General features: G+C 42.1%; 1 protein-coding gene across 1 annotated transcript in view; it reads left to right on the top strand.

Moving 5' to 3' along the window:
• The first annotated feature begins 725 nt into the window (after window positions 1-725).
• The window catches only part of CCDC93 (coiled-coil domain containing 93), a 45,702-nt gene continuing 35,132 nt past the window's right edge, over window positions 726-11,295 (top strand). Inside the window, exons 1-5 of the mRNA XM_051623105.1 lie at window positions 726-850; window positions 1,912-2,025; window positions 3,718-3,812; window positions 6,358-6,469; window positions 10,492-10,590. Of these exons, the coding sequence (XP_051479065.1) occupies window positions 809-850; window positions 1,912-2,025; window positions 3,718-3,812; window positions 6,358-6,469; window positions 10,492-10,590 (462 nt within the window). The 5' untranslated portion in view covers window positions 726-808. The remainder of the gene's footprint in view (window positions 851-1,911; window positions 2,026-3,717; window positions 3,813-6,357; window positions 6,470-10,491; window positions 10,591-11,295) is intronic.

Genomic DNA, 11,295 nt, shown 5'->3' with positions numbered 1-11,295 from the left:
GAAAGGCGGGTCCAGAGTGTGCCAGAGGCAGAGCGCGGTGTCAGCGACCACCGGAGCCGGGGTGCAGCCTCCCCGGCACCCCAGGGCTGGCAAACTCCAGCACGCCCAGGCCAACGGGCACCTTCCCGGCAGGGCTGCAGCCGGACGCGGCACCGGGCGCAGGGGCTGCCGAGCGCGGGACGCGTGTGCGGGCCGGGAGGAGCAGAGCCAGAGCCTCCCCGGGCCACCCAGAGACCCAGCTGCGGAGGAGGGAGGGGGGGTGTCCTCGCCCCGTGGGCCACGAGAGGTCGTGAGGCACCTCTCAGGTCACGGAGCACCCAGTCAGAGCGTCCTCCACGCTGGTGGGAGGCCGCGGGTCCCCTCCCACAGGAACAAGAAGGGCAGAAAAAGAGAAGGGCGAACGTGAGTGGGACAGAGGGGAAGCGCCCGGGACCGGCGGGGGTGGCAGCAGGCAGCAGGCGGGCTCCGAGGGGCTGCCCCGCGGCGGTGGGGCTCGGGGGGCTCCGGGGGCCCCCCGGGGCGGGCGGGGCGGCGCTCCGGCGGCCGCGCTCCCCGCAGTCAGTCACATGAGCCGCCGGGGAGCCGCGCAGCTCCCGCCCTCCTTCCCCCGCACCCCTCCGGCCGCGAATGGCACGGCCCGGATGCGCTAGTACGCAAGGCGGGTGCGGGCGAACCATCGAGCGGGGGCGGGGGAACCCGGCAGCTCGCCGGCTGGGAACACCCCTTCGGCCGGGCGTTGCGGCGGCGGCGGGGGGAGCGGACGTGACAGGCTGAGCGGCCGGGCGCGGGCTGCCGGAGGCGAAGGGCCATGGTCGTCCCCCGGGGACAGGAGCACCAGGCCCCCCAGGAGGTAGGTAGGGTAGCGGCGTCCCCCTGCGGGCCGGGCGGCGCTGGCCAGACGCGGCCGCTCGCTCGTTCTTCTCCCGGCCCCGCTGCTCGGGCTCCCCGGGGCTCCCCGCTGAGCAAGGAGGGGGCTCGGCCCTCCCGCGGGCCCCGGCGGCGGGCCCCGTGAGGTGGGGAGCCTGGGGCGCGGGGAGCCGGGCCCCGCTGCCCCGCCCCGGCGGGAGAGCCTGCGGGGCTGCGGGCAGCGCCCGCCTGGGTCACCTTCGGGGCACCCAGAGGTTTCGCCGTCCTCTCTGCCTGCCAGGCTGCTCAGGTGCCCCTGGGAGCTGGAGCAGAGGAGAGGAGGAGGCTGGGGAAAAGCTGTTGGGGAAGAGGAAGGTGGGGAGGGTCTACAGGCTGGTGGCTGCATCCTCTGAGGAGGAGACCTCAAGCCTTGTTAGCCCTTTCTCCGGCCTAGGTCTGGGTGCCCCGTGCCTCTGGTAAATCGTGTGTGAGCTCTGGGGTTTCCTCCTGTCACACCGGGACAGAAGCCCTCGTGAAAGGGAGCTGTGCTGATGAGGGTTTGGAGCACTGAAAACTATCCCGGCTGCCCATTGGAGTGCACTTTGTCTTACTGCCATACTTCGAGTTGGCTTAAAATGGCATTACCCAAAGAGTGGAATTCCACACGAGTTTCTCCTCCCATTTTTTGTAAGAATGTTATAATGTGACGCGTATGATTTTGCGAACCCTGAAATTGAGAGAAACGCTCAAAATGGAGCGTAAATTAATGATCTTGTGACAGTGGGAGCAATCTGCCTAGCTGGAGGCAAGTAGTGGACTAGAAGTTCGAGCAGTGAAAGTAGATTTAAAGTATTTAACTGGGTGAAAGAAAAAAAAAAGGTGATGTTAAGTCCATGTAGAAGTGCATTACGTGTTTCTTTAACGTCTTTTGAATTAACAACCAAGTTACTAATGGAAATCAAGGGTTTGCCTGATACATAGCTTATGTTAAGATGAAGTTTGCAAAGTGTCCATTTGAAGAATGAAAGAGAAAAACTGAGCTGGTGTTGCCTTGTTCATTTTAAGGTTGAAACAAGAGAAGATGAGGAACAGAACATCAAGCTGACTGAAATTTTGGAACTGTTGGTGGCTGCTGGGTATTTTCGAGCAAGAATCAAGGGGTTATCACCCTTTGACAAGGTGAGACCAATGCAATATTTTTAAAAACCTTTTTTAAGTATATGGGGATTACATGTAGTTATTTTAGCAGTTCTCTGTGACTTAAAGAAAGAAACTTATAGCACATGAGGCTTTCTTATGTAAATAATTTTGCAGATGACCCGGTTTCAGACAGATAGGACCCTCCTCAGTTTTGAAAAACAATTTTGTGCAGCAAGGCCTGTTTTAAAAGGAGACAGCTGGATGCAAACTGATTGCTGGTCTGCTTTTTTGTGGGTGTTATGGCCTGAGTTGGAGTCAGAGGTGGGAAATTTTGCCCCTCTCAGCTGCAGTTAGAACAGCTAGAAAGACTTAATATTTGGAGATAGTGTGGTGATTTTAGAAAGAAGTATTAATTAATGAGAAATGAGGAAATAGATGACTGGAGAGGCTCTGTGTAAGAATGGAAGAGTTAGCCTAGTGAAGTTATTTCTGGGCTGTGTTTATGTATCTGTAGAATGTCGTGTATGTTCACCTTTCATTGTCCCAGACAGGAAGCGTGTGATACTGACAGTGAGCAAAGTTCAGGTTGAAAAGAGACTTCTCAGTTGTGTTAGTGCTGGCTCTGTGAGAAATTCCTGAACGAAGGTTTGAAAACACAGAGCTACGGCAGTCGTGAAATGGACTCTTCTGTTTCCTGCTGTTTCTTTGATCGTAGCACAGCCCCACTTTGCAGCACAATTGTAGTTTCTTCGGATTGCTCGGCGTTACTGACCTTTAGCTGCTCAGGAGGCTGTGCACACAGGCATTAAGTGCTTTCAAGGAGACTGCCTTAGGTTGTAAGTGTTGCTGCATTTATGTGTAGAAATGGATCATCAGGTTCATACTTGCCTAAATGCAATTGCAAAGCTACCCATCTCATGACAGTGCCCAACCTTTACAAAAATGAGCATTGCTATTGAAAATTATCTTGCTGCTAGTAAGAAAGAGATATTAGTTAATTGTTTCAGAGGGGAATGTGAGAGGAGTAATGTGTTAGAAAACCTTGTGTAGAGCACCCTAGTTTGCTGTGTGATGTTGGTAAGTTACTCCACATTTTAATCCCTTTTTTCTGTTCTTTGTCTTTGCATACATTTAGGTTATCTTGCATATATTTATGCAAAGTTGTCTTCAGATATTTATGTCAAGTCAATAAAAGGCTCAGGAGTTTAAAGATGCCTAAGAATTGGTAGGAATAGGGCCTTGAAGTGGAGATTGCTACAGAGATAGGGATTTCCATTAGTATGTTGATACTGTGCCTCTAGCACATGATGTTGCATATGTAAGCAAGCAAAGCATAATAGTAGCAAAGGTATATATAAAGGCACATAATGAATACAGAAGTTATGATTCTTGATAAAATTTGATCCGGTCACTTTTTAAAGATAATGACATTTAACATTCTGTTGTGCTTTATTTTTGTTAATCCAAGAGCTGTTTCAAAACTCCATATAAAGCTAAGGGAGGAATTTACAGTGTCACTGCATATTTATTTCTGTTTACTTGTATATGTGTATTGTATGTAGAGTATATATATATATGTGTGCTATCTGTATTTCAGTCTCTATATAAGTACTGAGAGGTTGCAGAAAATATTAATTTGTAGTTTCTAAAATAAATAACACCTTTAAGATGTGTTTGGTTTTACCTCTTCAAATGAAAGTTGAACTAACCATGCTGTTACTCCTTTGCTAGGTGGTAGGTGGCATGACATGGTGTATCACTACTTGCAGCTTTGATATCGATGTTGATTTATTGTTTCAGGAAAACTCTACTATTGGTCAAAAAATGTAAGTTGATTAAATGGCAAGTGTGGTGTTTTTTTTCCCCTCTTACAAAAGAAGAAATGGGTGTGTGTGGGGGGAAGTTACCTGGTATTTGCTTGCTTATAAGGGTGATTTTTAGTTCAAGTGTCCTGCTTTTCAGGACCATCCATTTGCAAAACACTGGTTTCTGGATTTCTCAGGCTGTCGTTCCACAAACTCTAAAACCAGAAAGAAGCTCATTCTAAACAAGGCTGTGCTATTCCACTCTGGGCTGCTGTGTTCTCAAATCCTTACTAAGAAGTAAAAGCATTTATGTAGTTCCATGTTGAACTGGATTGGGAACTGATCCAGATTAAAACCTACAAAAAAAAAAAAAAAAAAAAGGGAAGATCATTTTAGCATGAATCAGTTCCTGGATCCAGTTCTCTATGCAGCTGCACAGATGCTTGTGCTGGCACAAGAGGAGGATGCAGGGGCCAAAACAAAGGGCAGAAGGAGATCACGCTGCTGGAAACTGGAATGCAACATTAAAAGACCTCCCTAGAGTTCTCAAGGACTGCAGTTTTGCTTTGTAAATAACCTCTGATTCGCCTTTATGGTTCTGGGTTGGAATTGCAGGTATTAGCAAACAAGATTTTAAGTGTGACACTGTTGCTGAAGCAGTTACCTGTCCCATACCCAGGAGGAGTTCCTTCTTCATAGTGACCCAGGGAGACCATTCTGGTTGGATTCCTTTTTTTATTCGTGGAATTTGCTCATAAACCAGCTAATTCCTGTATTAGGGAGGTTGTAAAATTGTTTATGCTGGGAAAGGAAATGCATTCTAAACTACATTTCTTTATCCATTGCTGAGATAAAAGAGCCATCATTAAAATTTGCAGGAAGTAAGGGTAACCTGGCAAGTTACAGTTGCATGAAGAGACTTGTTTTGCTAGTCCAGTTGAAAGAACACCTTTTGGTTCTGTTTTCTTGAAAGTCATTGAGCATCAGCAAGACTGTAACACATGTAAAAATAAAGATTTGTGGTTATTGCCGTTTAATTCGGACACACTCAGATCATCATAGGTAACTAATTACATAAAGCATTGTTAAGTTCACAGAATTAAGTAGAGACTAGAAATGAAGATTGTGTTGGTAGTTTTTTTTAATTGGCATCTATTTTTATCCTTAAGAAGACCAGGATAGGAAATAGTTAAGTCATTCTGAAAATGTTCTGTTACCTTTCCAGCTGATGGGATACAAAATTGGCAAACCAAAACCCAGGCTTCTCTCCCAAAACAGCAACAGTGATTTATTTGTAAATCTAAGGGGTGCAGAGTCACACAAGCATAGGCTGTTTCGGTGTCCATGTAATATTTATGAGCTTCTGGGACGTTCCCCAAGATAAGGAAAGTTAGCTGTGTTTTTTCAGTATTGTTATGAAGATGTTTTGATAATGTTCTATTAGTTAATTGCTGGACTGAAATACAAAAACATATATTAGGAGAGGATCTTGCATTTATTGGATAAATAACTTTTTTAAAAAAAACAACCTTGTGTTTGCCCTGGTTGTGCTGAGAGATCCTGCTTTTTCCATGTTGTAGAATATTAGTATGGTGCCACAATGGAAATTACCTTATAAGAAGTAAGTCGAAGTGTTCAGGCTCTGTTCCCAGACCTTGGTCTCTGTCATGTATCTCTTGTCCCTGTTCTGTTCTTCCAGAGTATGAGTTGTCCATTTGGGCAATACTGAATATCACTGAGGTCAGTACTGGACCACTTAATTGTTTTCCTTTATGGAAAAACAGTTTGTGTTTTCCCAGTACAGTGGTCATCCCCAGTGCTGACATCTGCTTTAAAAATGTGCTTGACAGCACTGGCACCAAAAGAATACCTTGTCCTAAAATAAGAGATTCAGTGGAAGCAGGATGATGTTCTTGTAGATGAATCCTTTGTGGTGATCCTTTCACTTCACCAGTTCTTACCTGAGCTTCGGAAAAAGACAAGTGCCAGCAAATTCAATTTTACTCACTTCAAAGCCACGTGAAGTATAGTGTGTATTTAGCTTGTCAGTGTAATATGTATTTAAAACATGAAATTTCAATAGGAACATCAACATATCTTTTAGGAGTTTTGTTAAGCAAATTTTAAACTCCTTACATTTTATTCTATGCTTGATTTGAGTGCATATCTTTAATTAGTACAACTGTTCTTAAAGTTCGTGTTTCTTCATGTGTGCATATACTATAATATGCAAAGGTGTTGGTAGATATATCTTTTGTGGGTATTTTATCTGACTAGACATGCAGAACTTAAAATTTTGTGTGCAATACTATAAATGAAATCACAAGCTAGAAGCCTGCAAGAGGAATTTAATCACCTCTTCACAGATTAATAATAGTATAGTACCATTTAAAAGCTATTTTACAAATGAAAGTTTCATTGCTTCTCAGAGCTCTATGCAGTGGAAGCCACCAGAGGGAACCTTCTAACTACTGTGTTTGCAGAATTATTTCTAAGTTACAAAATAAAATTGTAAAATATATACATGTGTGTTGTTTTGTTTGTTTGTTTGTTTGTTTTACAATAGTGCCTTAACTGAAAAAATTGTGTCAGTATTACCAAAAATGAAGTGTCCTCACCGTTTGGAACCACATCAGATCCAGGGACTGGATTTCATTCATATATTTCCTGTTGTACAGGTAATAATTTTGTGATGTGTCCACTTTGCTGCAAGAGGCCATAACACATGGATAAAAATTTTATCAAATATCTGTGTTATTGTTTGTCTCTTGATTAAACTTGGGAATGAATAATCACAGAGAAGTAGTTTAAATCAATGTTTTTAAAGAGTTGAGTGATGTAATGGATGGTAGAATTCTTAAGTGGTGTTTGATCTGCTTTTAAGAAAAACACAAAACAAACTTTAAATTATTTGAAGTGGAGCCAGATTCTGCCTCTTGTGGAATTCATCTGCTTAAAGAAATTAAAGTTTAAGCTTGTTTCAGAACCTGATAATCTACTTTGCCACACTAGGAAACAGAACGAGTATCTTATGACCTATGTTTAAGCTTATGGAGTAATTTTTGCAGACAGTTGCTCAATCAAAAGGACACAAATAAGGCTAAAGCCAGTTGAGGTTGTTTCTTTAAGCAGAATTCATTCTTCATCCCTATCACTTAAGAACTGTGTGGGTGGAAAAACAGATTGCTCTGACATGTTGCCCTTTTACTGTGTATTTGTTGAGCAGCACCAACTGACCACGTGTGTGCTCATAGTTCTCCATTTGATTAAGTTTCAAGCTAACACGTGATGTGTTCCAGTTACATGTGGTATCTTAAGAATCCTTGGCATGTCGTTATCACTTTTTGATTTTGCTTTCATCTGCACACAGAAATGTATCTTTCATTAAGAGGGAAAATAAAAACTGTTAAGCAAGCTTCTTTTTCATTAAACACCTCCTTACCTCTTGCTTGTGAAGGAATTCAGCAAGGAAGAGTTTAATCTAAATTCCAGTTGGTAAGAAGTGGGGAAGGCTCCCTGTCATCTCTTTCTTGTTATCATCTAGTGGGGAATTCTGAGGAAAACCACACAGCTTCCCACAAAAAGTTGTGTATGCTATTGTTAAGAGTTTTAAAGCAGTGCTTGTGCTGCCTAAGGTGAAAGTTTGTCTCTTCTTAATGTGAGTTTTAACTTCTAAACTTGTATTTTTCTACCAAAACAAACAAACAAAATCAGATCACTTGATGATAATGATGATAATGGTTGCATTTATCAAATATAAGACTTCTCTTACAGGAAAAATAATTCCTCTCCTAAAGGGAGAACACCAGTTATTAGTTCTGCTGTAAAAAGCTACAGTGCTAGGTATTCTTTTCTTTGACCTGCTTTATCCAGAATCCTGGTTTGGGATATTTTTTCTGAATAGGAGAAACATTAATTCTAAGCAGGGAGGAAACTTGCTTCTAGATTCCTCTGAGTGCAGTGATTCTCACTATAAGTAGCTGGCCAGTAGGTGATGTATCTAATCCATACTTGGTGAAGAAGTCTTTCTTGATGACCTCAATTTTTTGCATGTAGAGGAACTTTTCTAGAAATGGTGGCTTTCTTTCAGGTCCCTGTGAAGTTCTGTCTGCCTCAGATACTCTTGGTTCCTCATTTTGTCCCAAGCAAGATAGGCTTTCAAGACAGCTTTTGTTGGTGTCACCAGTATTCTGTGTTCTGAAACAGACCATGCAAGAGCTATAATAGATAGCATGTAAGAATTCTGTATTTGATAATAGTAATTTACTTGGTGCCCTGTTGAATTTAAGATTTCACTTGCTATCTGTAAATCTCAAATCAGTCCCCAGATAATACAGAAGCTCTTTCCTCCACTTGACATTGGTTCCCAATCGCTCTTGCACGGTTCAGGCTACTCTGGTGGACGTGACAGGAGTGATTTAGATGAATCCTTCTGTACAGGAAGACATTAAATGGAGACGGCTCACTGCCGTAAGCTCTAGCACAACTTAAAAAAAGACAAAATTCCAGTGGGCAGAAGTGGTGCTGTTCTTCCTAGTAAATCCTGCTTTTGTTCACAGAGAAACGTACATGCACAGTCCTGTGTTGAGATGTGCTTTATAATTAATAGTCTGTATTTTCATATCTCTTGTCATCATCTTCCCCTCACTTTCCAGGGGTTCATGATTACAGCTTAGAAAACTGTTGCTGATTCAAACTTGGATCCCAAGATTGATCTGATCTCTTATGTGACCTCATGCACAGGCTGTCAACAGCCCACAAGATTTACATTCTCCAACATTATTTAAAATGTACTTCAATCTCTTGTGGCTTTTTGTGTGGTCTTATAAATGTCAGAAGTCTTTTTTTCTTCCATGGGCATGTGGTGTTTCTTGTATACTTCATAAGCTTGAAGATGTGGCTTTTCACAGTGGAGCTGCAGTTTTTGAAAATACTAAGTGATCTATTGTAGGAACATTTGATAGCAATGCAAACAACTACCTGGGATACAGCTAAGATTAGTAAGATGAGGTTGTGTTCCAGGTGATGTCTTCTGTCAGCATATGATGGTTGAACGATACAACACAGGTTCAGTGCTAGGTCCTGGTACTGACAGCCTGGAACGTTTTCTCTCCAGCTTCTAGTTGTTTCAAGTTCCAGCAGAGCTCTAGCCCATCTCCTGCCACTCAGACTGATAGAGCTGAGTGCTGTGGACAGCTCAAGTTTACTTTACAGAAGGGTGACTGTGGCCTGCAGACTGTATAAAAGCACTGCTTGTTTCAAAGTGTGCTCCCAAGGGCTTCTTTGGAGTAGAGAGGCAATAACCTCTGCGCATGCAGAGTATAATCACATTTTGGTATTTGTGCTGTAAATGCAATTGTTCCTGAAACTGGAGGATTTGTTATTTATTCTGTATAGCCTGCTCAGTAAAGGAGAGCATTGACAGCTTTTGGAGTACAGTGGAGTTCTGAGTTTTTTGAACCTAGAATGGGATGTATGTTGTGCAGGCTGGTACAGCTGAGCTCTTGATCTGGTGAGTTGAGAGGTGTGCTGGCTATTGTGTGGTACAAATGAAAACAAAAAGCCAAAAAATTAACATTCCTTTGTTCTGTGAACTTCTGCAGTGTATTTTTCTATTTTATATATTATTCTGTATTTTGAGAACATAATGTTATCAGGGTTAGATAATATAACTACTTGGTGTGGTGTAACATAGTTTGTTAAAAGATATTTTTAGCTGAAGTAGTGGATTTCTTCCTCTAGGAGGTAGGGTTTATGCAATTCAGATTTTTGGGATGGCACTTTAGGGGCCTTGGGGGGCAGGTGTATTTTTTTTTCTTAAAGTTGCAAGCTAAAAGAATAATGTTTAAAGTGGCACACGTCCATTTCTATTCCACAGATGCTCTTCATCTTCCTTCTTAGAATGATTTTATTGAAGATACACATATTTGGATTGCAGAAATTCATTTGGCAAAATTCTAATAAGCTTTGCTTATGCTTGTGAAGATTTAATGTGTTTTTGTTTATAAATTAATTTGTCAAGTAAGAATTCCTAATAGTTGAAATATGCGATAGAATGTTCTTTCCATGCTTGCTAGAAGAAATTAATTAGAATGTGAAAGAAGTTTGGTATATGAGAAGTTACAGTGCAGTCTAAATAAAGGGTAAATCATGCAACAAAAGAACTGATTTTGCAATAAACTGTTTACAAATAATGTACATAAATGTGGGTTTTTTGGGATACCAGACTCCGTTCCTCAAGCTTATAAGGGAAGGCAGTTTGGTCTTCTTTGGACTATTGAATCCCACTGTACTGTGAACAGTATAGCTCATTGTGTTTCAATATAGTTCAACAGGATGAAGAATATTTAGGTTTTTGTATGTAAAACTTTTATTATAAGAAACACCTTGTGGTTTCTTAGCTTATGCATTGTCTGGTTGCTCTACTGATCTGTGTAGTAGTAGAAGATACTTGTATCTCTACTTCTAGAGCTTGTTGGTAGTAGAAGAGCAGACATAAAGTTTATAAAATAGCTCATGCTGAATCATTTTGTTAGGAGTAGGGCCCAGAGTTACCATGTTTACAAATAAACGTTCTTGTTTGTGTGCTAAAATGTGCTTTTAGCTTTTATCATGTGTTTAAAAAAAGAATTCCCTAGTAGTTTGGTATTTGCTGCTCTTACTCTTCCCCTTTCCACTGACACAAAGTTTCCCTTTCCAGTGGCTGGTAAAACGTGCAATAGAAACAAGGGAAGAGATGGGAGATTATATCCGCTCTTACTCTATATCACAATTTCAAAAGACTCATAGGCTGCCGGAGGTAAGATCAAGCTACTTCTTGTTTCTCCTTTACTGTATCAAATGCTCAAGTGCACTAGCAGCTTCACAGCTCTGAATTCAGCACAATATACCAATGGTACCTTAGCTAGAGTTTTGTTAATTGGTTCTAGAGGAATCCATGTACAAAATTCAGCTGAGGAAAAAAAATAACATTATGACAGAGTTCCTAGGTGCTTGTTAACTTTTGCTTAATAGTTGTCTTAGTTTTTCTGCAATCTTTGGTACTTCTCTGTCAGTCTGGCTTGCCAGGTAGCTGGCTTCTGGAACAAATATAGAGCTCTGTGCAGTGGATCCAGACCAACCATCTGACTGGAGCTACAGTGCCTGAAAGGTATTCAGAAACATCTGGCATGTTGTGGAGAAGCTGGTCTAACTATACAAGAGCTGATATGCTATTAGTGCTCTAAAACTTGAGGTTTCTTTCAATGTGCTTGAAGTTGGCTCTTGTCTCCCTGTATCCAAACCCCAAAATGTATTCTTGAAAACTAGATTTAAAAAAACACAACTTCATTCAAAAACTGAAACTGAGGAAAGACAGAGAGGGACAGGTTTGGTTTAAAAGGAACTACATTTGTCTCTGTAAAATATGATTGCCAGAGGAGTGAGAGGTGCAGTTTTATCTAGAAGTGTAAGTGGTAGTTTTGCACTGCTTGAGGTACCTTGATCCTATTCCTCTCTCTCCAGT

The sequence above is a fragment of the Apus apus genome, chromosome 6 (assembly GCF_020740795.1).
Source record: "Apus apus isolate bApuApu2 chromosome 6, bApuApu2.pri.cur, whole genome shotgun sequence".
Lineage (NCBI taxonomy): Eukaryota > Metazoa > Chordata > Aves > Apodiformes > Apodidae > Apus > Apus apus.
Note: the sequence above shows the minus strand (reverse complement) of the source record. Positions and strands in the feature narration are given on the sequence as shown.